The sequence below is a fragment of the Heteronotia binoei genome, chromosome 21, assembly GCF_032191835.1.
Source record: "Heteronotia binoei isolate CCM8104 ecotype False Entrance Well chromosome 21, APGP_CSIRO_Hbin_v1, whole genome shotgun sequence".
Classification (NCBI taxonomy): Eukaryota; Metazoa; Chordata; class Lepidosauria; order Squamata; family Gekkonidae; genus Heteronotia; species Heteronotia binoei.
In genome coordinates this window covers 171006060-171032929 of record NC_083243.1, presented here as the reverse complement: position 1 = coordinate 171032929, position 26870 = coordinate 171006060, and the positions used below count along the sequence as shown (strand labels likewise).

At 46.0% G+C, this 26870-nt stretch overlaps 1 protein-coding gene across 5 annotated transcripts; it reads right to left on the bottom strand.

Moving 5' to 3' along the window:
- Nucleotides 1-853: 853 nt before the first annotated feature.
- TNKS1BP1 (tankyrase 1 binding protein 1) lies at nt 854-26548 on the bottom strand. Of its 5 annotated transcripts, none has more exons than XM_060263175.1 (11): nt 26430-26548; nt 19077-19218; nt 17716-18472; nt 16994-17066; nt 13697-15145; nt 10735-12512; nt 4315-4726; nt 2550-2691; nt 2120-2253; nt 1659-1827; nt 854-1174 (listed from the first exon to the last, which is right to left on the bottom strand). In XM_060263175.1, exons 2-10 carry the CDS (start codon nt 19210-19212, stop codon nt 1663-1665), a joined length of 5046 nt encoding a protein of 1681 aa, XP_060119158.1. In that variant the 5' UTR covers nt 19213-19218; nt 26430-26548; the 3' UTR covers nt 854-1174; nt 1659-1662. The 5 variants fall into 5 exon arrangements, with proteins under 5 accessions (XP_060119158.1, XP_060119154.1, XP_060119155.1 ...); XM_060263171.1 differs by having other exon boundaries at nt 855-1179; nt 1667-1827; XM_060263172.1 differs by having other exon boundaries at nt 855-1179; nt 1667-1827; nt 4315-4723.
- Nucleotides 26549-26870: the final 322 nt, after the last annotated feature.

Sequence of the window (26870 nt, the reverse complement as noted above, 5' to 3'; positions counted from 1 at the left end):
CATGTTTTTCCAGTGTCAGCACAATTCTCCCCTACAGTTCTTGTGTAAACTGGTAGTGTACTTGCTGAGAATGATGCTATGTCAGGCACCTGTGTTCAGCCTGGCTCCTTGCTGTTCCCTTGCCTGACACCATTCACACAGGAATGCCCCCATAGTTCTAATGCCACTGTATATGGTGATCTATGGCCCACATAAAAAGAACCAGCTCCTTCACTGTGCTTTCTAGTCAATGCAGCCACCTGTAGAGGCTCAGTCCACCAAGAAAGAGCATGGCCACTCTGAATTTGAAGAATAAGCCACATCTGAAGGATGCCAGCATGCCAACTAACGAATTTTGCAGCACAGAGCACTTAGGTTCTGGGGTACAGAAGCAGAAGGAAGCCTCCTTCTGCATTTTCAACTATAACTTTACCCAGGGCAACAAGATCAGTCCTTTCTCCAGCTAGAGTGGGCTTATTCTGCAGCAGAACCAAGAACACACATCAATACTTGCCTAACAGGTGAGCAAGGCTGCCTTAATGGCTGGAGTTCTCAGTCCAGGAAGAGGCTCCCTGCCTTTGAATCAGCTCACTGCAGAATAATACACTGGGCATTCATTACACAGAAAACAAATTTCAGTGGCAGGCACAAGGCCTCCCCAGTCTAAGGAAACTGTTGTAAATAAGCAAAGCATATATGCACTAGAAAGCATCTATTCTGTGCAAATATTATTTTAGTGCAAATACAGGCAGCTCCGAAACTCCTAAGGTAAGACTGTCCTGGGACATATGATGGAGAGGACTTGAGGTAGAGGGATACTGGCAATGAAGAGATGCAACAGCTGCCCTTATATATCCTTCTTGCCCCAGGCAGATTAAGAGCCAGGAGTCTCAAGTACCAGGATCCTCCAATCTTCAATAGCAGTTTGGGAGCATTCTTGCTCGACAGGCACAGGCACTTTTCTTTGAGAATTCTGGACCAACTGCCAGAAGCCACAAACTCATCTTGCAGCTGCAGAACCCAAAGACCAAATGTACTGCATGTAACACATTACAGTGATCCAACATGCAGAAGGAACAGGAATGGAACAGAGCCACACTCAAGCCCTCTGAGGAGACACTTGCCTCAATATTTCCATTTCAAGATTTCTTCTTTTTCAGCTTCAGAACCTGCAGCCAATTGGGTGACGATGCTTCTGACCTGGGAAGGGTTAGGAAAAAGTTGAAGTGGTAATATGACATCACTGCACGCAGAAGTGAAAAACAGTTATCTGCTCTGCAAAGTCGAACTATATAGTGGCTACAGTATTAGAAGAGACCCAGGTTCAAATCCCCACCCAGCCATGGCAGGTTGTCGGGTAACCTTGGGGCAGTCACTCTCTTTCAGAATAACCTACATCATAGAATTGCTGTTGTGAGGATAAAATTGAGGGGGAGAAGGACAGTACAAGCCATTTGGGTCTCTGCTGTGGAGACAAGAGGATGGCTAAGCAAGCATCCCTTATTCCAAACCTCTCCATGCAACACACACACACAAACGTTTCCAACTTTCTTCAGAAAAGAAGAAACATCTGAAAACAACATTGGCCCAGGAAGCCAGAAAGAAACAACAGCAGCCAGGATGCTAACCACAAGGACTAGCATCACCACATGCCACTTTCCACCTCCCCCCACCTTCACACACCTACCCTGAGGTTTTCTCTGGCTTGGGCGGCAGCACCAAAGGCTTTCCACTAGCAATCTTGCATGATTTAGAGCGTTGTACGTGGGCCTCCTTAGCAGGACTCTGCTTGGCCTCACTGTGTGAATCCCCTTCCTCAGCAGAACGGTTTCGGCCTCTTAGCTTGGCCTGGGAACAGGAACAAGAGAATTATAAGCAGGTCTTAAAATTTCCTTACAGCTGCTCTGTACCTCCACCTTCTGACACTTATTGGCAACCTTTTGCTTTTCTTAACATGCCTGTCCCCTACAGCTCCTTTTACCATGAAGGTCACAAAGTCAGATATTAACTCCCCACCATCGCCACCAGTTAACTCTGAACATTATGATTTCAAACCAACAAGCACGAAACCTGCCCTAACACATTGGTTCTTATTATGTCATTCCTCATCCTACTTTCTATCTGCTCCATCAGATACTACCTTCAATGCTGAAGGGTTGAGGCCTGGGAAAAGTGGCACCTTCACCCCCTTTGACAGTGGAGAATTCCGGGGCCGTCTGCTCCTTGGTTCCTCAGAAGATTCTTCATCAGAGTGTACAAGAGATACTTGAGGCTCTAAAAAGAGACCAAAGAGACAGTATCATGACACGGGAGAATCTATACTAACACAGTACAGTTCATGCCAACAGCCTAAAGTACAGCACTTAGAACACACTGGCAACAGGCCACTTGGGAAAACCCTGCCAAAAATCTTAGCCACAACCAACCAACCATAAGCAATTCCTGGGAGCTTCTTGTGATGAAATAAATGTATAAGCAATATATAAGTGACACAGACCAAGCAATGCAGGTAATCGCTTGGTCTTTGTCACTTATATACGCCAGACCCAGTTTGCAGTATTCCATCCCACCTGTGGAATCTTTGAACATCCAGCTGTCCCTATCGCTCTCTGAAAGGGCACCTCCAGATCGAGTGACCGGTGCCCGATGTCCTCGCTTCCGGCCCAAGTTTGCCCGATCACGATATGCGGTACTGTCAAGGACCTCTGTATCCTGAAAGAAGCAAGGAAAGAAGAGTTCAGAACAAGCCTTCCACATTAGGGTTTGTAGAATCTTTCGGGCTCAAGTGCCATGTTCTACTGGAGAAAGTTTTTCTTCCAGACGTTTCGTTCTCGGCTGCGGAGAACATCCTCAGTGGCGTTGCAGCCGGAGCAGGCGCTCTGACCTTCTTGGCTGCTGTGCATTGAGTGAGGCCAGGGCTGCTGGAGAGCTGCTATTTCTAGGCTGGAGGGGGTGTGGTGAAAGGGCAATAGGTTTGTGGATGTGCCTTCCACAAATGCACAGGAATACCCAGCACATCCTCCTAAGTTTCTGCTCCTTCGGGAACAGAACTGAAGGCTATTCTCCATAGATATGACAAAGAAATTCAGTCTTCAGACCCATCCACCATGAACACTAACATCAAAGAATCCCATTGACCTGAACCTACCCAGCTGATATGACAAATGACACCCCAAAGTATAGTTTGTACTTGTCAATTTTCTTTTGACTGCTTCTGTCCATCCTTAAATATTTTCCTTTCAGCATATTTAAAACTGAGAAACCTACACACAAAAATATACATGAACCATGCAAGGAAAAAGAAATACAAGCCCAGTCGCCACAAAATTAATAAGAACGCTGAGAGCTGCAAGATGACAGGAAAGCATTTGCCTGCATTGCTCTGTAGTGTAACCCAACCCTGAAGTGTGAGAGGGGCGTCCTGCACTTTGGACACGATTGTTCTTCTTGCACATCAACACAACCAAAGCATGCAAGGTGGGCCCTTTGAGCAGATCAGCATATCTGGCTGCGACTCTGCCCCTTTATTGTAGCTAGAGTTAGGGACAAAAAATGTGAAGCTGGGGAGTAGGAGCAGGAGTGGAAGAGCCCATGTAAATTATTATAACACATTACTGGCTGAATTGAAATATTAGAAAGATGAATATTTCTTTCCTCTTGTTATTCGTCAACTTGGAACCACTTAAACAAAAAAGCACAAGCTCAACTGGGCAGAGGGGAATGGTGAGCAAAGTTACAAGGCCTCTGGTAACATCTGGAGATTTGAGGGCAGAACACGGGAAAGGGCGGGACCTCATCAAAGTATAATACCACAGAGCCCACCCTCCAAAGCAACCATTTCCTCCAGGGGAACTGGAGATCAGTTGTAATGCCAGGAAAACTCCAGGCCCCAACTGACAACCCTATCTAAAGTTCAGCTGTGAGGGAGGGAGGGAGGGAGGGAGAGGGATGGTGGCTCAGTGGTAGAGCATCTGCTTGGTAAGCAGAAGATCCCAGGTTCAATCCCCGGCATCTCCAACTAAAAAGGGTCCGGGCAAGTAGGCGTGAAAAACCTCAGCTTGAGACCCTGGAGAGCCGCTGCCAGTCTGAGTAGACATTACTGACTTTGATGGACCCAGGGTCTGGTTCAGTAGAAGGCAGCTTCATATGTTCAACAGGGAAGATGTGGCAAGTATTTTGTCAAGAGCTCTAGTTCAGAAACAGGCAGCATTAGGAAGACAATGATGCATTTCAAGCACAAAGCAAAGGTCCCTCAGGTCTCAAGCTCTCATATAAGTTCATATACAGAGGGGATGTGACTCAAAGCTCTTCAGAATGTCCTAGTTAAGTGCCTACCGTTAAGAAGATGAAGGTTTCCCCTGATGGTGCTCCAGCCCTGTCTGTAGTGTGGCCTTCTTGGGATATGGGTTGAGCTGCTTGGCTTCCATTTTGCTCTGGATGACTCAGGCGCCTTGCTTCCAGGGGTGGTTGACAACAGCTTCTACTGTCCAACTGGCTGATACCACCATCTCCACTGGGCCTAGTCTTTTCATCCTCCTTCACCTCCACTGAGGCAGGAGAGGCTCTAGTCTTTTCAGCTGCAGTCATCTGGTCATCAGTCAACATGCTGAGTGCTCCCTCTTCTGAATGGCAGCTATGGGAGGAAGTAGGTCTCTTCTGTTGAGCCACCTCCTCAGCAGCACTGCTGGCAACCATCTCTTCCAGCAGGTGGCTAGGACTGGACAATCGTTCACTATGAGACTCTCTGCTTGGGTGTGAGATTAAAAAAAAACAGTGTGAGACTCTTCTCACTACCCTCTTTAGTAGGGTCTTACATATTGCCATCATTCTTTCTTCCCTAATGAATCCCCCAAATTGATTAATCTTCCTACAGAAATATTTTGCTCTAACTGAAAGACTAAAGCAGTGTGAAGCAGTAGATTGGTCAGTAAAAAAAAAAAAATGAAGAAATATCTCCCACATGCAATTCAGTGTTACAGAAACAAGACTAGACAATGCCATGGAGGGGTATTCAATCCTACTATGCAACAATCCCCACCAAGAACAAACACGAACCACTGAGAAAAATCCTCTCTGTGCCCCATTTTACATCTTCATGACATAACCCAATGAAAACAAGTTAAACCAACTATTTCGTTACCAGGCGAGGCCCCAGCTTCAGCAAGCGATGGAATGCCACCCTCGCCATGCAGGGAGCTTTTAAAGCAAGCACAGGCCAAGGAGGACCCAACACCCCATTCCTTCTTGGGTACACAAGAGGAGAAGGATGGAGGGGAGGGGCTGGCCAGTGAAGGACTGTATAATTGACAGCTGCACACCAGTGCTTCCTTGGTTGCCTTTCCAACCTTCCCCTGCCAGAGTCATGTACCTCTTGCCTCCAGTGGCTTTGGACTATCAGAAACCAGTGCAAATGTCCACCATACAAGGCGTGTTAGAACTATATCATAGATTGAAGAGCTGATCAACATATTCAAAACAATCACAATGTACAGCCTCCCTAAGGTGTATCCATTCTGAGATGCTGGTAGGAGCTAACATGATCCTAAAGTGGCCGCAGGCTACTAAAGATGAAATAGAAGGGAAATGTAGTATGTACAATGTCCATAGCACCCAAACCAATGGAGTTTCCACACTGTGCCAGGCTAGAATGCAATGATGAAGAATGGGGTACAGGCAGATCCAGCGACAACTTGAGGCCAAGGCACATATCACAGGACTGCACACATTGTGACCCACCAAGCTGAACACAACAACCAGCCTGCTAGGTCTCGAGAGCCTCATGCAGACAACACAAACAGATGTAATCAGTGAGCTGCCTTCAGCTGAGCGGGTTTCAGGATGTGCACAGCTACTCTAGACCTATGTTCAACCACGAGCTAGGCAGCAATGGGGAATTATCTATGGTCAGGAACTCAAGAAGGTCACCCTAAAATGAAATCCAGAATTCAGCCATACAGAATTCTGGTTTTTTTGTTGTTGCCATTAAGTCAAAGTTGATTTATGGTGACCCGATAGCACTCTCAAGGTAAGAGATGCTTAGTGGAAGTTTGCCATTGCCTGCCTCCTTGTCATGGCCCTGTTATTCCTTGCTGGTCTCTCATCCAATTACAGGGCTGATCCTGCTCAGCTTCCAAGATCTGACAAAATCAGGTCAGCGCACAGAATTCTTCAAAAAAAAAAAATTATGAGATCATAAAACATGAAGGGTTTATGAAGGCGAAAGACACTGCAATCATGGAAAGGTCCCTTGATGAGTAGAGTACCACTCCTTGACCATGGCAAGCTCCTCCTGTCACCTTTCTGAAGGTTAAAAGGACTTGTTCATATTATTTATTTCCAGAGGGCCAAATACACAGACCCACTCACATTCAGAATAGCAATGACAAGATACTCTGAGCCGAGATATTCTGCATGTACAAACTGGAATTATCCATTCTGAAAGAACTCCTTCCAGACAGTAGCAGAGAAGGAAGAGCGCTATGCTTTCCAGGTCACTTTTTCCTGACACTGACTTAAAACCCAGACAGCCATCGATGGGAAATAGACTCCTCCTGGTCCAGTTCATCAGGATTCTTATTGAGCATTTAATATGCAGCCAGCCTTAGAGAAGAAAACAGATATAGCTTAGAAGAGAACAGCTTGGCTTGGGCAAGGTTTCCCCATCCAGAATGCTGTCCCATAATCACATATTCAGAATGCATGCTGGCATGGGTCGTCTTTGAGGTCCCCACATATAGAAGTACGATCATAATCCCCAGGGGAGTCGAGTGATGGCTGCTGCCAGACTGGAGGGAGCAGCAAGAAGGGGAAATACTGCATTCTTCCTTCCCAGCCATCTCTCTACTCATGAAATCTGTTTGGTCCTTTCTTCAGCTGTCTCCAGATTTTGAGTGTCTGGGACACAAAATTGTTCTCAACATCAAGCATCTCATTCTTGTACTATCTGGGCTAAAAAAAAGGACAGGTAATTACCCTGTAAAGGGAATACTCAGTCCTACAAGTGACACCAGGTAATCACCAGAAAGATGGGAAGGAGTGATGTGGAAGTTAGTCCAAATTCAGAAATTGGCGATTCTCTGTTGACTCAAGTTCATGGAGAAATAAACAACTCAACCAAAAACTCAGCAACTGAAATAATCCCGAACCTAAGGGCTGTCTGGGCCAATTCAGTGTTCAGCTTCAATTTAGCCGACAAAAGATTTATGCAACCAGACACTCATTTAAACAAAGCATAACAAGAAAAGGTCAGCAAATAAATCAGCATAATTAAAAATGTGTTCATGGAGTAACTGATTCAAGACAGCCACATTGTCTCTCCAGAGGAAGTTTTGGGAGTTCATTGTGAGATGTCAAGAGTTCACTATGAATGGCACATCTTCGGCATGATACCAGGTCTCCTTGGGCAGAACTGTGTGGCCCTAGTTAAGTCACATTCAGGTCCTTCTTGTTTGCTTCTCCAGAGAAACTAGCCATGACTCAGACTGCCAGATTGTGTAAGCATTTATTTTCATTAGGATACAAAAGACTACAAGATAACAACATAAATTAGGAAAACGACCCTTGGTTAGGTTTACTCCCACTGTTTTTAAAAACCATCCGTGGTTTCCTCTTGTCAACAAGGACAAGCAAAGTCACCGTTACCCTGTGTGACTGGATTTTCAAAAGACACTGGATGCTCAAAATAGTACAAGAATGAGATGCTTGATGCTGAGAACAATTTTGTGTCCACATTCCCAAAAAGGCCAGTTCTTATCATTAGGAGTAGTCTATTTTTAAAAGTAAGTCTGGTTAAAGTTTGTCTCGCTTCCCTTATGAATTTCTGCTTGTCCACACAGATTGTGTGATAAGAAGACCTGAAGTCCTGCCCCAGGATTATAACGGCACTTCAGCAAGCTTCCACAATCCTTCTGCCTCCTGGATTTGTGGGCCGTCTATACCTAAAAATCTGAGAGCCTTGTATCAAGCAGCAACAAAAGCATGTGGGATTCTAGTGGGATAACTGTGCTAGTCTGTTGCTGAAAAATGGAGTTTTGTGGCTTCCTAAAGAATAACTGATCGACTAAAACACAAGTTTCCATGTACTACAGCCAACTTCATGAGAAATATATTGTATATTTGAATGGAAAAGAAGCCGGTTATATTGATGGTGGGAAGCAACAGGACTTTCACTGTATGTAAAGAGTAGTTTTCAGTATGGAAGGGACAGAGAGAAGGGAGCAGGTGTATTTGCAACCTGCTTTTCTTATTTTGCTGTATGCCTGAAGCAAGCTGCTCCCTGATTTTATTTCCTCAGAAGTACAGGTATGGTTATCAGGTTTAAGGGCTGCCAGGCAAGATACTTCCTCTTTCACTTGCTCTGGCAATAGACTGGTACCTACCTACCCTGCTCAGGAAATCTGTCCTTCCCTGTGCAAGAGTGTGCCACTTCTACATCAACACAATCCTTAACTCACCCTACCTGCTCCTCTCTCCAAGTGCCTACAGAGCAGCCAAGAGGTTGGATAAGTTTTACCACAGGAGAACTATGAACATGCTTTGAAGGAGGAGTCTACTCCCCCAAGGCAATGCAAATTTACATCCCAACAGAGGACTCGTTCTCAGAGTATCCCAGCTGCATCATGTCTGTACCAAGGGATTGCTTATGCTCACTGACCAAAGCTCAAGAGGGTCCACAGCAAAAGCAGTTATGGGCCTATATCATGTTGGGATTCAGATCCCTGGGCCCCAGGAAATGTTGCACTTTGTATGGTGTTGGTGCCAGGCCTTCACTTCAAAGTTTGATGCGTCTGAGTGGAACCTATAATTTGCGTGATGCTCAATGTGATAATGGAACACGGCTTGCCTCTGTATTTATTTTTCTGTCCTACACAAGCCAATGCATTGGCAAGACGAAACTGATCATCGCTAAGAAAGTCAAGTCAAAGCTAAAAGAAAATCAAGGGTTGTAGAAATGCACAAAAAACTTATGGAATCAAGCATACCCCCTAATAAGGAGTCCTCCAATTTGCAGCTCAGCTGAATGGATTCTGAAGGACCAGTGAAATTGCAAGCAACGTTATAAACTGACACAAGACAGTCCGCAGAGAAAGAAACAGGAATGTATAGGAGGCACAACCACAGGTTGCAGGTATTTCTCTGTTTCCCACAAAGGCAGATGATGAATCTCAAAAGCAAACATCATCCCTACAAAGCAGGCTTTGTAGGTGAGAGCTTAGGTGAGAAGAGAGATATATCCCGTTTTAGAAGATCTGCAGAATATGCTCAAGGGAAGAGAACTTGAGCAACTGTGATTTCCCCTGCAGGCCTCGCAAAGGGACACAAGAGCATGACAGGAGGAGGCCAATGCTGTGGACAGGACAGCGAGCCTGCTGGTACAGCGTGTTGCTGAAGCAAGACAACTACAAAAGGGTGCAATTCAAAAGAAAATCTGTCTCCTTGTTCTCCAGTCCACTGAATATGGCAGGTAGCCAAACCAAAACACTGACCATACCGGAAAAAAAAAGAGTCAACATGAAAAGCAGCTTTGTGATTAGGCACTAGCCTGATCACATCACATTTTCATCCTGCACTTCCTTCAAGGTGGCATGCGCAATTCTCCCGTCCATCATTTCATCCCCACAACTACCCACTGAGATCGGTTAGGTAAAAGCTTCCAGATGAGGTCCCATTGCTGCTACCTACAAACAGGTCCTGCATCAGCCACAGTGTCCCACTGTGCTTCTTCAGCCAGGAAAAGACAGTAGTGCATAACTATGCCTGCATATTCTCTCTGAACCGGGCTGGAGAGTATCCACAGACTACCACTGGGTTTGTTTGTTTTTTAATCAGGAAACACAACAATTGAATATGTGATCTCTGCCCCTCCTAGCAGAAAGGAGGAGCACATATGAAGACAGCTCCATTTATCCTGGCTACCTCCCTTACCTCGGCTTTAAAGCAAAAGAAAGTCAGAATTGCTGCCAGACCTGGACTGTCTCTAAAGAGCAATGCCGTGGCTGCTGCCTATCCTGATTCCCTCCAAGCTTTCAGACTTCAAGAAGGAACTGCAAGGACCGCCTCATCAGCCAGACACCACAGGCACACAGAAGTTGCATTCAGATGTCACAGCAAACAATTTAAACGGTGGTCTGTCAGCCTTATGCACAAATACAGCTTGTTTGTTCTGCTCGCGTGTCCTCCTTACTCTTCTCATCTGCTCTCGCGCACAGAGGTTGACAAAACACTTCCTGGTTTGCTTAAGCTCTGCTTCAGCATTTCAATGCACGCTTCAGCAAATGGGATCTTGCTTCTCCCACCCACAAGCCGGGATCCAAAACTAGATTTAACAGAGATTTAATATCCCACTGGGGGCGGGGAGGGGGAAAAACAAAGTCCTGTTTGCCAAGGTGCCTGCATGCAGAAGTCATAGCAAACAGAACCCAGATTAAACTGGGATGTGCTCAAGCGAGTTCTGCACACAAGGAGAGGTGGACAAGTGGGATTCATACACAATGCCAATAAATTTGTTTAATTAGGGCTTGTTGTGGCACCAGATTGCAGTAGAGTACCATTACGTTAACTGCCAGTACAAGCAACAGTTAACTTGCATTGACTGGGAGAGATTCAGGGTGAGCAGCTACTCAATGACTAATTATTTACAAAATCTGATTAACAACACAGAAGCACAGCCAATGTATACTTTGACTCCCTTCTCAAGTTACTAGGCACTACTCTGCTCCCTTCCTCCCTTTATCAGAGGGTCACTATGGTTCTTACCTCTCTCCAGGGTCTTCACTTGTTCCTGGGTGTTGCATCTCACCGCTATCCAGACAAGGAGCTCCAAGGCAAGAACTTTGGTTGTGATGTTCTTCCTGAAGTTCACTGGTCCAGTCCATCTCCACTGGACCTGTTTCCTCAGCCTGCTCCAAACCTTTGGACCTCGCATCAGATACATCCTTGCTCTCAATGTCTGATCTGCAGGTCAAATCTGCTTGTCCCACACCAGGTTCTCTAGGCAACTCTGGATTCACAAGCCCTGCATCTGAGTGGGCAGATGACCTTGCCAAGCCCAGGGCCAAGGGCCAATCAGGCTGCTTCTCTGGAGCTTTTCTAGATTCATCTGCGCTGTCAGCCTTGGAAAGGCTTAGGCCCTTAAGGCTGAGATCTTGGGTCCAGTCAGACTGCCCCTCTCCAACTCCTCTGGGCTCATCCATGGCCACACTTTTAAAATCTTGAGTCTGGTCTATCAGGTTGTCAGATGTCTCCACCAAATCTATTGTCATTCTTAGACCTGACATATCCAGTGGGTCAAAGTTTCCTCCTTGGTTGTTCCTTGCAGCACTGCACTGCATTTTTTGTTCCGTTCCAGAGACATCAGTGCCTCTGACCCAGTCTCTTGCGCCAGCCGAGAAGCTGCTACCTTGCGGATCACTTCCACCAAGAACGTAAGCATCAGTCCAGACTGTCTTCTGGGCATCGAACTCTGCATCACCAGCCCCAAACACCGGGGTGCTGCCTCCACTTAAAATACCCACTTCTCTTTCCCAGCGTGTTTGGCTATCATTGTATTCGTCAATGTCAGCTGGCTTCCCAATGCTGAATTCACTGCTCTGGCACTGGGCAACCCCCAAATCAAAACTAGTGGGCCAGTCAGACTCCTTGCCACTTAGTTCAGGTTCTGGACAACTGGCATCACTAAAGCCATATGCATCAGGCTGGGCATGCTGCTGGCTGTCAACCTGAGATGCAGAATGGCTGGCACTGCATTTTCTGGTCTCTTCCAACTGCTGGTCACTGAATCCCATTTGCAGTTCACTGGCACTGGTGTCAGCACCGGTTTCTTCGGGCCAGCCTGACTGACAGGCACTGAATGCAGCCTCTTGATAGGGACCGTGATCATCCTCAGGCCCCGCAGAATGCCTGAGACCGAGTTGTGCATCCCGGTGGTGGGCAGGACTGCATTTATTAGACACATCTGATGGCTCAGTGTTCGCCTCTGAGCCCACACAGCTGTCGTTTTCAGCACTGCTGGGCCAGTCAGTCCTGTCAGCAGCAGCACCTGCAATATACTGGCTACTCCAGTCTGTGTTGCCTACAGCAAACTCCCTGCTCCCCTGATCGGCATCAGTGCAGAGCCTGGGCCAGCCTGGCTTCCTCACGTAAGACTCTGTATTTTGACATTCAGCAGAGTCAATGTCATACCTGCTGCTCCAATCAGACTCCCCAATCTGCTGGTCAGCACAGCTGCTGCCATAGGCAGTGAGCCAGTCTTCTTGGCCTTGGTTGGAATTACCCAGCAGTGGAGTCCCCCTGGCCCAATCCTGTGGGCTAGTAGCAAATTTCATATCCTGCCTGTCAGCATCACCAGCGTTGTACGAGCTCAGCCAATCCCGTTTGCCAGTGCCAAATTCACGATCCTGTTCCGTCTCGTCGGACCACTCCGCTTTGCCACTGACAGCCTCTTCAGCCCATCCCATGGCAAAAGCCATGGACTGGCCAGTCTCTCCAATGCCAAACTCGCTGCAAAGATCTTTCCGGGACCATCCAAGGAGATCCTATAAAAGGAAAGCAAAACAAAGAGGAGACCATATGGAGAGGGAAAGACTCGGAGTTTGTGCAAATTTAATAAAGAGGCCTCTCTTAAAACCCACTTATCTTAATACAATTAAGGTATTCAGCAGGCAGAAATGGACAACTGCAACTTAAGGTGTGACCAGGGCCGCCTCCCCCCCGCCCGCTGTATTCCTGAATTAAAGTTATACTCAAAAGAAAAAAATTGAATATATTCCTCTTCTAAAAGCCACATTCTTCTGAAGGCGCATCCTCATGAAAAAATGTGTCCAACTCATATGCAGATCTTGTGCAATTATCCAGCACAAATATAATTAAACTGGAAAGCGAGTGTAGCTGCAGCAAGTGTATCTGCCTTGTAGCACAGAGCCGATTCTCTACATACTTACGGCACTTATTTATCTACACAGAAGTGCTTTCAGTACAAAACAAAAACCACAGCGTGAAACGAATTTCTAAACGTTCAGGTGTGATAGGAACACGTTGGCAAAATGGTAAATAAAACTGCAAATAAACTGTAAATAAAACATGGCTATATAGAGTTAAGAAGGAAAGGAAATGGACGGTTAGCATAACACAGAACTCCATCAAGTCTCTTAACCTTCCGTAGCATGGCCTTCAGTAACAATTCATAAATCACCTAGGGTTGTTTCAATCAAATTTCTCTCAGAACGTATAAAAGTTACTGTAACATGGCCAGCAAACCAAAGATCCCACCATTCCTTTTCAGCAACATGGGCTGAAAATGAAGCTACACCTTCTCATTGGTCAAGAGGTACAACAGAACAGGCAGAACTATCTTTGATGTAGATAGGCAGGTGAGAGTTGAGGAGGGAAGCAATCAACCTTGGAAGAGCGGGAGGGATATTCCACATGGCAGAACCTTTTGGCTTAGCCTCCTCTCTTCTACGCTCTGCAGCCATCCAACCTGTTTAACCACTCTGCGGCTCACTTAAAACCAAGACCTGCCCCTCACAAAGACAAGCCCAGTCTGTTACCCAACAAGCCAGGAATGCACACCCACCTAGCCACCTTTGTATCCACTTAACCCATTCCATACCAGTCCTAAAATAACAGAATTAACAGCCCAGTGACATCGTCTACTTGCAACCCATTTTGTTGTATCTCAGGCAATTTTCTATACCTTCAGTAAGCAGAGATCCTTTACCTCTGGTCCTGTAGGGTCAACCAACTTGGGCGTATTTCTCCTCTTAGTGTCATCCGCACTAGGTGGAGGCGATGCTAGCAGTTCATCCAGCCAGCATGAGCTAGGATCCTGTTCAACCCCTTGCAGAGGGTCAGCACCACCAGTCTTGCTCTCCTGAACCAGATCCAGAACATACTCATCCTCCCGGCTAGACACAGCTGTCTGCATCTGGACATCCTCTGAGAATGAGATGCAAAGCTGTGCAGGGGTGGCAGACTGTTCTACACTTGGCAAGGGCTCCATTGCCTGCAAAGCCCCCTTCTCATGGGTTGGAACAAAAGGCAATAAGCCCTCTTCCTCCTCTTGAAAGCCACACTCTGTTGCCACCAAAGGACCCTTTAGCTCACGGCTACTGGGCTGTTTCCCATCAGAGGGTCCTCCAGGTGCAGGCATCTGCAGGACAGAAGAGGACTCTGGCTGCCCCACAGCCTGGCTCCAGGAATCCTTGCAGCCAGGAGAGCTCTCATCAGCCTCAGCTTCATCTTCTCTCCTGTTCAGACCCTCTGAACTTCTTTCCTCATAAGACCTTTTGGGACTGGAGATCATCCCACTCAACTCAGTTTCCAAGAGGCCTGTGTCTTCTGCCTCTGCAATGGGAGACCTGGGTGGAGACCCCAGTTGTCTCCCACCACATTCAAAAGTCCGGTTAGGAAATGACCATTCAAAAGACTGTGACAGGCTCCAATTGGACTCTCCCGCTGCTGCCTGCTTTAAGGGAGGACCCCCTCTTGGCAGGGTAGCCAAAGATCCCCCCAGCTCCTCCTTGCCTTTTTTGCCTTGGGGCTCCACAACTCCCTCTGAAGCACGCCGCAAAGGCAACTGAGAAAAGTGGGAGGCCTTGTCCTCTGCAGGGAATGCACATGTATGGTTCTTGGGAGAATCTTGGTTTCTGGAGAGCAAAATGGACTCTTGTGCACGAGATGGGGAGCCAGGAGGCTGATCAGAACTAACACAGTAGTCTGAAAGAGTGTTTGGGGAACCAGGAGACTCAGAGATGCCCAAGAGACAACTGGGAGTTTCTAGGCTATGATTAGCAGGTGGCATAAAAGGCATGCTGAGAGATGGTCCAGGAAGAAGTAAGCCTTCAAGGTCCCTTGCAGAAGGGCTGGGGGGGCATGGAGACAGTGACGTCTCAACAGAAACACTGGGGGATCCCGGGGGACAGGGGTCAGCAAGCGTCAGAGGGGAACCTGGAGCCTGGGTAAGACCACAAAACTCCTTAGTGGAAGATTTAAGGGGCTTAATAACATCTGGAGAGCCTGGGGGAAGCTTAGCTTGGGTGATGTGGATATCTGCTGGAAGATATGGAGCACCTGGGGCCTGGGCTGGTTCAGCAGGGGCCTCAGGGGACCCAGGAGTGACTCCAGAAGAGAGCTTGGCAAGGGGTTGATAGGTCTGTGGGACAGAAACCTGCAGAAACAAGGGAAGAAAAGGTTAAATGTTATCCTCTCTCCCTTCCCAAGGACTCCAGCTAACTCTAGAAGTACAACCTCTCTGGCCCCAAAGGATTGTTTTTCCACCTCCAGAATTAAAGAGGTCTCCCCCAATCCTGTCCCTTTACCCTAAACCACTGTGGTGTATTTCCCCCTTTTTAACAGCTCTTCCAGTAGAACCTGCTCTTAAAAAAAAAACCACCCCTCACCCAAACTGTAGACTCCACCCCCCCCCAAATCAAATAAGCCAGAAGAAAAATGAAATGCAAAGAGAGGAAAAGGAAGGGGAAAAGAAAAGCTGAGGAAGTCAGTCCACATGCTGCAGTCACATTGAGACCTTGTGCCCCACCCTGATCCTCGCCTCTCTCCAGCTTGGAAATAAAGCCAAGATGGGTGGTTCATTACTAGTGTGCTAATGGCCTTGCTCATCCCCTCCTCCCCAGGGAGAGGCAAAGGGAGTTAATCATTACCACCCTGATCTTTGTGAAGGAAGAGGGTGCTGTGCCTTCCCTGGCAGGGGATTTGGCCAGCAGCCCAGCACAGTTAGGAACTGCCTCACACATACCTGCCAGGTCACTGTGCTGTACATACTGAGTCACGGCTGCTCCTTCCCCACCCAGGCAAGGCCCAAGGCTCAGCCAAGCTCCCAGTATCTCGCTTGTTTGGGCCAGATTTTGTCCATTGTTAAGTTATTTTCTAAGTCCCAAAAGCAAAACAATACTGGGATCATCACAGGCATGTTATCAGCTATGCCAAGTGCATAAGCATGTATCAATGGGGAACTGCAATGCCCTTGCATTGTAAAGTTTGTGGTGTACCCCAATAACCATGCCTGGCACAGTCCACCATAACACACTGCAGCAACATAGGCCGTACTCAGCCGACAGAGATTGATAGATTTCCCATATCAAACTGGAAACCAAAGGGCATGAGTTACGCTAGCATTTCTCTCTATGCATGCTTGTTTGGTATAGTGGTTAAGTGTGCGGACTCTTATCTGGAAGAACCGGGTTTGATTCCCCATTCCTCCACTTGCACCTGCTGAAATGGCCTTGGGTCAGCCATAGCTCTGGCAGAGGTTGTCCTTGAAAGGGCAGCTGCTGTGAGAGCCCTCTCCAGCCCCACCCACCTCACAGGGTGTCTGTTGTGGGGGAGGAAGGTAAAGGAGATTGTGAGCCGCTCTGAGACTCTTCAGAGTGGAGGGCGGGATATAAATCCAATATCTTCTTCTTCTTCACACCATCCAAGCCTCACTCTGTACTGCAAAGCTGTCTTTCATTGTTGGTAACCAAGTCAACAGGCTTGGACACCATCTCTTCTTGAGTTGTTAACTTCCCAGTATTTTTTAGCCACAAAGAAGAAAAACAACCACTTAACCAAACACTCAAGATCCATGGCCAACTAGCAAACAGTATACCATTTTTTTAATGTTATACCATATAGAGATTGAAAATTTTTAACTCTCTGAGCCATCATCAAGGTACAGTGTTCCCATGCAGGCTTGAATATTTCAAACTCCCAAGAACCAGCAGCCAGGGACCTGTGTAAGCCAGCACCTACCATTTTTACAAGCCTGACACCATACCCTGTGCCGGAAAAAAGGACAACAGGCTTGACCTGAGACACCCAATTGTAGTGCACAATAGTCCATCGATTGTTTTGGTTACCACTTCTTGAGGAGAAGCATTCGCTGGGAAAGAAAAAGAGACACGCACCCTACAGAAAGGGAGCCCGGAAGGAGAGAGATGGCATCTACCCCTGAGACAGAGGAAAGCCAGGAAGGAGAGAGCCCAGCGGAGGAATTGCCGTGCTGCAGATAACTCACGCCAGGAGGTGATGGTGGACTGCGAAGTCCAGGCTGGTCTCCATCACAGCTCATGCTAGGTGGGCTGGAGCTGCTGAGAGAAAGGAAGAAGCACCAACATCAGGAGAAAGAACTGGCTACTACTGAAGACAACCAAAAGGAAATTTTGCTAACTATCATGGAGGTTTCACTCCACTGATTATTTTTATCCTGCCCTTTTCATGGAAAGCTCCAGGTATCACTGCAATCCCATCCAATGCTATTTCCCTTGCCAGGCAAACCACTTTCTTGCAGTGAATATCAGAGGATGGCCAGAACTCATAATGGTATCTTAGGATTTAAGACTACTGGCTTTCTCCAGTCTGACAATTGCCAAGATCAAACCTCAGCATGTTTACATAAGAAGCAAGTTCCACCAAGTTGAATGGAACTTACTCCCATATAAGCAGCTAGAGGCTTGTAGTCTTAACCTGTTGTAGCGATCATTCTGTCTTAACCACAGAAGTATTTCTAGCTCCAAAAATGCTGAATGAATAAAAACAACCAAGAAAGAATTGCTGGCAGGCCACCCTAGAGAAACATTAAATTAATTACCTTTATTTCTCACAGCATTCAACGGCTAAAAGATTTGCTGTTCTGCGTACCATTTCAGTAACTAACATTAGAATGACTTTACACTGCATCAGACAATGCAATCTTCCACAATTATTTAGAATGTTCTGCCATGGAAATCTGAACCTTACCTGTCTCTAGAGTGGAAACATAAGCCTCCCTCTGTTGCTGGCTGCTCAGATTCAGGTGCATGCTGACCATTCGAACTTGTGGTGTCTTCCTTGCTCCTTGACAATCTGTTCTCTTCATGAGAAGCCCTGTACACAGGATCCTTCAGTTCCATTTCTCTCCCTTCCCCTCCACTGGAACATCTCCGGAATACAGCATAACCCTTAGGCCCCAAGTGAATAGATGTGCCACCTTCCTGGCTGAAGAAGGTGCGTACCAGGCGAGGCTTGTCAGGGCTCTCCAGCCCTTCTTTGCTGGGCTTTTCAATCTTGGCCAAGATCTCCTCCACTGTGGTCCCAGGAAAACGTTCTGGCTTGGCTGCTACTGGCACTGGCTTCACTTTGAATGGGACAGCACACTTGCATATACTGGATGATTCTTCATACTTGTCCACAGAAGCCCCTTCTGCAACACTGGGTTGCTTTGCACAACCAGGCCCTTCTCCATCTGCAGATGGCTTGGTCACAGAAAAGAACGGAGGTGAAACCTCTTTTCCATTTGTACCTTCTTTTGGAGGACACTTGAAGCTAAAGGAAAGACGCTTAACAGAATTACCAGCCCCACTGCTATATGGCTTGGGTCCAGCCAGCAAATTGATCTTTTCTGCAGAGGGCACTTCAGAAAGAGCTTGACGCAGTACAGGGGTGGGTTTTGCTGGCATAGCTGGCTTTGGCAACACACATGGCTTGGGTTTCACTGGGGGCTTTGGGCGGGCATCCCCTGAGGAAAAGAGAAGATCCAGAATGATAATCCACTACCTAACCACTGTCAGCTTTGTATTACAGACATACCCCTGCCCTCCACCGCTAATCCACTTTTGCAGGGATAGATGTCAATCGATGCCTTACACAGAGTTACCACTCTAATGATGTACAAACATACTTTCCATGGGTAGTACTTCTCTAGCTGTCATATTTTTCTTATCTCACCCTTCCTCTACAAAGCTCAGGGCAGCATAATGGTTCTTACCCATTTTACCCTCACAGCAACCCTATGAGGTAGGTTAGACTGAGAATGTGTGTCTCATTCAACATTACCCAGTGAAGTCCATGGCTGACTAGTGATTTCAACCTAAGTACCTAATCTAACCATTAAACCATACTGATCTTGACTGTAGAAATTCCTACATCCTATTCCTAAGGCATCCCCCTGCCTCATGTGATTCTGTTAAACACAGAGTTTGGCTTTTATTCTCTGGTGGACCAATTCTCATAACACGGGGGGAAATGAAGGCCTCTAGAAGCTTGGCATATCACCCCAATCTATACATCAGTTTGCAACTCTTAGCTTTGTGCCATTTAAAAGCAGACATCTCAAGTTGTACCTGTCTCAGGGCTGCTTGATAGTTGTTTGGGCCCCCTACGGCCATTAGCTGCTGTACAAGAGAATGGGGAGCACAGTGACTGGGGCTTGGAATCCATCACATCACCAGGCTGGGACTCCGAATGCAATACATACATCAATCCCTAGGACACATTTTAAAAAAAAGAATTTAGGCAGTTTGTAGATAGCAATGAAAGAATATCAAATGATCACCCTGTTCACCCCACAGAATGCAAGTTTCCCCCATAATCTTCTCTTACTTTTCACAGTGGAATCCTTACCAGGAAACTGCCTAAAGACAGGCAGCCATCTCTCTCTCCCTCTTACACACACACACACACACACAATTTCATGTTAAGCCACTCCCAGGGCAGGCTGTGACAAAGATGAAGGGAGCGGGTCTCCCACAAGCATCCAGGCCATGACTCATACTGAAGAATCAGAAACAAACCTATAAAACTTGGACTTTCTAAACTATGCTGTCTTCTTATGCTGCACAATGCTGACTCTGGTTCCACCTTGTAAAAAAACCCAAAAACCTTGTCCTTCCCTGTCATTATGCTCTCCTTCCTTTTCATACCAAATCTGCCTCTTATTGCTGCCTCATTTCTTTGTCAGTTTCTGTCACTTTGCCATAAGACTCCCATTTTGCCTTTTTCAGTCAGAATCTCTCCTTTCTTTCCAAGTTCCTCCCTCCCTTCTTCCCCACGCACTTCAGTGCAGGAAGAGTTTCTGCTCTGCCCAGTCCCAGCTGTGTAGGCTTCCCACTGAGAAATATTGCGAGTAAACATCTGGACTCCCCCCCCCCAATTTCTCAATCTCTTGGCACAGCCACTGGAATTCAATGAAGTAAAGCTATGGCCTGCTCCCATCACTATGGCAACGGCCTCCCACTAGATTTCAAGAGAGGGCCAAACCCTGGCTAAGAAGAGAAACAGCCAAGAGCTTGGTTACAAAGAGTGCATGTCCCAGAGATTGTTCCAACTGGCAGCTAACATTCAGGAACAGAAAAGAACCCTAAGAGGAGATAGGAGGGCTGAGAAACAATCCCCTCTCTTTTCGACAGAAGGCTCTGAAACAACAAGCAAAAAGGCTTCGATTAAGGCACCGTCCACAAGGTTATAAACAGACCCCATTTCCAGGCTCCCTTAAACAGTCAGCTGAGTTAACAATCCTTTCCCTCCAGGCCCAGGTTAAGGGAGATTCAAAAGCAGGCAAACAGCCTCTGAGACCACAGATAGTACAACCATCTGTTTCTGTAACTTAGGCCACTCACATTATTAGCTTTACTTCTACAAGTATGGTAATCAAGGATCAATTGTCCAATGTATAGCTGTATATGACTGGTTTATTTTGTTATTTCTGTATCTCTTTTTTGCCTTATTTATAATCTGATATATGCCAATAAAGGCTTGTGTTTGTTTCCTCTACAAGTAACACAATAAATCTGTCTCCAACTCCCAGGCCACTCCTCAACCCTTCATATCTAAGGCACTTCCCCAACGACCCAACCTAGAACGAGTTCCACAGGCAAGTGCATTGTGATTCAACACCTTTCATAGGATATCTTCTCTACTCAAAATCTCTTGAGAACTGGTGGTGAAAAGTACCATCAAATCCCAGCTGACTTACAGTGACCCTAACCCTGTAGGGTTTTCAAGGCAAGAGATGTTCAGAGGTGGTTTGCTATAGCCTGCCTCTGCATCACGACCCTGGTATGCCTTGGAGGTCTCCCATCCAAATACTAGCCAGGGCCAACCCTGCTTAGTTTCCAAGATCTGATGAGATCAGACTAGCTTGAGCTATCCAGGTCAGAACTACTGCTCCAGAATTCAGGGAAGCACACAACACATTTAGTGATGAAAGGAAGAGGAGAGCTGAAGAAGCCAAAATTACTGGACATATAAAAAGCAATATATTAGACCATTGGAACTCAACTGAAATCCATTATACTAGAAGCCAAATACACAATGCCAAAGAAGAACCTTTCCAAAGTGAGAACCAGTGACAACAGATTAGTGGAGGTACAAAATACAGCCCACACCTAGAGGCAAATAATGGTGCAACCTGTAGGACAGAACCAATCCTTTCTACTCAAATGTCAAATACCAACACACAAACCATATTTCACCATATAGTCAGAACCACACAAAGATCACATTATCCTTCAAGCATATTACTTCCGTATATGAAAAAGCATATACACATGCCATAATGTGTGAACTGCATACCTGTTGGTGTGAGAGAGAAATGTACATTTCCCATATTTTTCAATGAATACTTTTCCTGCACTGAAGTGGTATTAGTACAGAAAAGTGGTTAAGTATGAAATAAGCTGCCTTATATGAAAAAGGAAACAGTATCGTATTATAACAAGAAATGTAGCTTGAAATGGACTGAATTTTTGCATACTAATTGCAACAGAACTTTCATTTTCAGAAAATCATACTTAGTTTTGCAAGAAGCCCTTGAGGGGAACATTCTTTACATACAATCAAAACTTTAGTTTGCAAGGCCCATAAAGCATCAAGCTTACATTCTCTTAATGATCTGAACTGTCTCAGATTCAAAATTTACTTGGGCCAATGTTCCAAAGTTCATTTTTTTCTAAAATCATGCTGCCCCTAATAGAAAGCAACACCTATATGCTACCTGATGTTTAGTAATGATGCAACGGAGCACATATGGTGGGCAGAATTAGAAAATGTTAGGCAAAAAGAAGCACATTTTAAAAAAAAAAATGAGCCTCAGGCTACAATGATGAAACAGAGATATGCAGAAAGGGAGTTCTAAAAGATGGTGAGGCAACAGGAGATAAAGAAGACAGACAGGTTCAGAGAGTCAAGAACAGGAAAAAAATATGTAAAGATGTTGTCATTTGTCATTTCTATAGCAATGCACATCTTTCAACTTCCAGCTTGTGAAGTAAAAGCAATACAGTATTGTTTCCACACTACAAATGGGGAATTGAGGCTGAAAGATGACCACCAAGGCTATCTAAAGCAGGGGTGTCGAACTCATTTGTTATGAGGGCCGGATCTGACATAAATGAGACTTTGTCAGGCCGGGCCAGGCTGTGATTAGGTAGCAGAAATATAAACTTTTTAAAAGACCCAAACAAAACTAAAGATTTTTTTTTTAAAAAAAAAACCCCTTAAAATAAAACATGCTTAAAACATTAGCACTTCTTGGTCTTAAAGGTGCTTTCTTTGTATTTCTCCCATGAGATCCAGGGAATCGGGCAAAGGAAGCTCTGGCTCTTTCCCTTCCCCCCCACCTCAGGGTACCAGGAAGGGGAGGAGCCTCAAACAATGGAGAAAATCGAGGTTTTCCTCTGTAGCTCCTGTGCAATTGAGCAAGTCTTGCAAAGCAAGCTGAGATACAGAAGGAAGCAAGAGAAAGGGAGAAGGAAGCAGACAAGAGCCAGTTGCTCAGGGGCCTGATAGGAGCCCTCTGAGGGCCTGATTCAGCCCCCGTGCCGCATGTTTGACACCCCTGATCTAGAGAGTTCATAACTAAGCTGCTATTTGAAACTAGTTTCCACAGAGCTAAATCCACCGCTCTCCCTAGTGACATTCACACAACAGGAGACTGTACAGAAGGGCCTTTTTGATACTTGAGAAAAGATTCATTTTAGAGTCTATCCTTACTGAGATCTGGAAAGTTATGTGTCAGTAATCCTCAAGAAAGAACCCACTCAAAGAAACTATAATAGGAATCTGCTGAGGAAAGATGAGGGGATGAAGAGATGGAAGGAAAAGAAGTGGGAGGAAGAAACCTCAGACTCAAGGACGCCAAAAGATGCATGTAGAAGAGCTGCAAGGGTAAAGGCTGAACCAAGAAACCTGTGAGATGACAAAATGCCCAAAGGGGCATACCTAGATAATTTGCAGGGGTTCCTGTTGCAAAGCAGCTCTATCTCCTCCAAGACATACTGCAATGCTTCTTGTGCAAAGGGATTGACTGGAAAAGAAGAAGCTATGCATATCATTCAGAGACCTTGCTGATACCATTGCTAAACATTAGCTGTCAGCTTCTCAACAGGTACACACAGCATGCTGCTTACAAACACACAATTAACTGCTTTTGATTCCTCTAGAGCTAGGAAGGAAAATAAGCCCACAAATACCACACTAACATTTTCACCTCTATTGCTTACGGTATATTTATTCCTGAGAATAAAAACCTAATTTCTCCCAAACCAGTGCATTTTTTATGTTACCAGGTGTCATGTCATTTTCTGCCTCCCTTTTTTAAAATGCCAGTTTGTAGTCACTTTCAGGTATTCTGTAAAAACTGTTGCACAGTTCTCCCAGGTATAAACTGAACTACTGCCACACCTGATTGGAATATACAACCCCAAACTCACATCTCACCATTAGCTGGCTGCCCTGCCATGATACCCATTTTAAAATGTCATTTCTCTGTTATAATTCCTGAAACTACTCCTGGGATATTACAGAAATAAGCCCAAAAGGGAGAGGGGGCTATATCATTATTTTTACTTCATTTTTACCCTGAAACTATAGGGAACTGCAGGTGACAATTTTCTATTTTACTTTTTTGTAAAGAAAAAAAATTAATCAAAGAAGAGTTCATGTCCTCCCAGCACAAACTATTTGCAGTAAAAACCAACAAATTAATGAGTCTTTCATGTCTTCCTCTCTGCAGCCAGTCTCTCCCCCCCCCATTTAGAATCAAAAAATAAGGGCAAATGGCCATTCCACCGCATTATTTTGTTTTTAAAATGGAGCGAGGGCCCATTGCAGCAGTGAAGAGAGGAAAGCTTTCTTAACTGACAATCCCCTTGTCCACTGCACCTCATTTTTGTCTTCTCCCTTAAGGAAGCATCAGAAAATGACCACACTGGGGCTATCATGTGGAAAGGGGTAGGCAGGTGAAATTCCCTTGGCAGCTGCAGACACTCTAGATAACGGAGAAGAAGTGCTAGTATTTCAGAAAAAGATGATTCGTTGTATGGGGACGTGCTACACAATTAGAACTGAATCAGCCTAGCACTCATATAGTTTCAGTAAGTAAGTAAGTAAATTTATTTTTCTATCCCGCCCTCCCCCGCCAAAGGCAGGCTCAGGGCGGCTCACAGCATTTAAAAAAGTTTCAGCATTTAAAAAATGTTATCTGTAAATATCCCTGTCCTTGCAATCTGTCTCACAGCTTAAAGGGACATATCAACAAGGCCATGGAGGGGTGGGACTCAACTGAATGTGAAGGGCAAAACTAAAGAATCTGAAAGGGAGGGGCTGTGGCTCGGTGGAAGAGTATCTGCTTGGCATGCAGAAGGTCCCAGATTCAATCCCCAGCATCTCCCACTAAAAATATCTGACAGACGGTGAGAGCCTCTGCCAGTCTGAGTAGACAGTACTGACTTTGATGGACCCAAGCGTCTGATTCAGTATAAGGCAGCTTCATGTGTTCATGTGAGATGACAGCAGAGCAGACATATAACCTAGAGCAGATAAGGTACCACCAACTGTGATACTGAGCAACTGCCCACATGCAGGCAAGTCCCTTAGCATGTTATGGCCCTTTATAGGAAACAGTTATTCTCCTCCTCTACATGCATACTATGGAAACTTTATTTCAGCTTGACCACATAATGGTAAAATTTTATTTGTATCCCGCCCTCCCCCGCCGAAGCAGGCTCAGGCACATAATGTTAATGTTGTTATAACAAGGGGGTGGGGGAGCAAATCAAGAAACCTCACCCAATGATTTAAAATTAGGGGCCTCGTAAGAGTGTTATAGCTGCAGTACTGCAGTCCTAAGCTCTGCTCACAACCTGAGTTCAATCCCCAGTGGAAGCTGGGTTTTCAGGTAGCCAGCTTGAGGTTGACTCAGCCTTCCATCCTTCCGAGGTTGGTCAAATGAGTACCCAGCTGGCTGGGGGGAAAGTGTAGATGACTGGGGAAGGCAATGGCAAACCACCCCGTAAAAAGTCTGCCGTGAAAATGTTGTGAAAGCAATGTCACCCTAGAGTCGGAAATGACTGGTACTTGCACAGGGGACCTTTCCTTTCCTAAGAGAAAAGGGCAGCCTATGGACAGATGGGCTTATTAAATACACAGAAACATCACATCTCAAGCGAAAATACAATGGCTTGTTACAAACCAAGAAGCACAGATTTATCAATTCCACTTATCGATTCAAAGAACAAGCCCCTTGCACACATAAAAACTCAACAGAGACAGGAAAGAGTATTTGATTAACAAGCCACACATTAATTGTAGCCAAAAAATGCAATTTTTCTCTCTGGTGATGAATGACGTAGGGCTATTACAAACAGAATTGAGAAAGCATGTAGGGAAATGTTGGCATATGACTCAAGAACATAAGGAGTACTGTATTTTTCCTATTTTAAAAAAAACAAAACATTGTATGGAAAGAATATCCATGAGTCCTTCATAAAAGGAAGAAGGATTGTAGAATGAAGTCACATAGAGAATTACTGACACAGACTGTGGTCTCCAGATGCAAAGAGAAAAGACTTTAAAAGAGAAAAAAGATATTTTGTGCTGGAAGAGAAGCCTAGTTACAAGGGTAGGTCAGGGGCAGCATTTTAGGGTCATAGCCTACAGAAAGCACTGTTTAGCAAGATAACCAGAGGTAAATATTTCCAAGTTGGGTGTAGATCGAATCACAGCCAAGAAAGAGAGGGAGTGGTAGGAGGCAGTAATGCAGAGGGAACTCCAGCCAGAAAGGGGTGGGGAACAGATCCATAAAGTACTGCCTTACAACTAAGGGGGCGGCTATATTAGTCGACAGAAAGGAGAGACAGCAGGAGCAGGGCCAGAATTCCAGCAAACAACCCGACCAAATGACAGCCCCACAAAACATGGCCACGCAACCTCTATTTCTAGCTATTTACCTGCGTCCCATATGCTTGTTACTGGCCTTCCCCCAGGGAAGACTATCCCCCCCCCACCCCTGCCCTCTACAGGCGGATCTCTAAGCTAAGGGGGTTTTGGAGCCATTTCGGGTTACAAAACCACAACGCACCCCCGCCCCCCATTTCGTGCAGTGCAATGACCCAGTCCTCATATCCCCCGATCTTTCCAAAGCTCCTAAATCGAAGCGTTTGAGGGTAACTCCGGCTCGCGTGCACACCGAACTCCTTTCCCAGGGCTCCCAAAATGCCCCCTCGGAGTCCCTCCCCCCCTTGAACAACCGCTTCCCAACGCACACAACTCCCCCTCCCCTAAAACCCCACAAAACCCCCCTGGCGGCGCCAGTATTTCCAGCTGTGATCTAAACCCCAATTCCTTTTGGGCAAAGGGGGCTGAGCGGCAGCGTTCAACTGCCCCGCAGTCTGTGGCCCACCGCGAAGGCGTCTTACCCGATTCGGAGATCCGCGGCCCGATCGAGGCGCGGCCGAGCCTCGCTCTGTGCATATTCAAATCAGGGCCCAGCTGGTCCCACCCCCTGTGATGCATATTCATCAACCATGCAAATAGGAAGCCGTCCAACACCACGTGTCACATTCATGAGGTCCGCGACTGCTCTGCCGAGGCATCGGGCGGTGCTCAATCGAGCCAAAGAAGCCGGACTTGTAGAGGAAAACTCCGCCTTCCAACCCGCATTTGGGAGTGGGGAATCTGTATTTGTTAATTCCGCCGCTTTAAAATCGCAAGTGGCTTGAATTTATGTATTTTTTTTTTTAAAGGGGGACGTAATGCTCAGTTTTCATCTCTATAGTTGGTTTTAAGTTGCGACTACTAAGGAAGAGTTCGACGCAATCGGGAAGCCCCACGCATCCACACCAGCGTTACAAATTAGA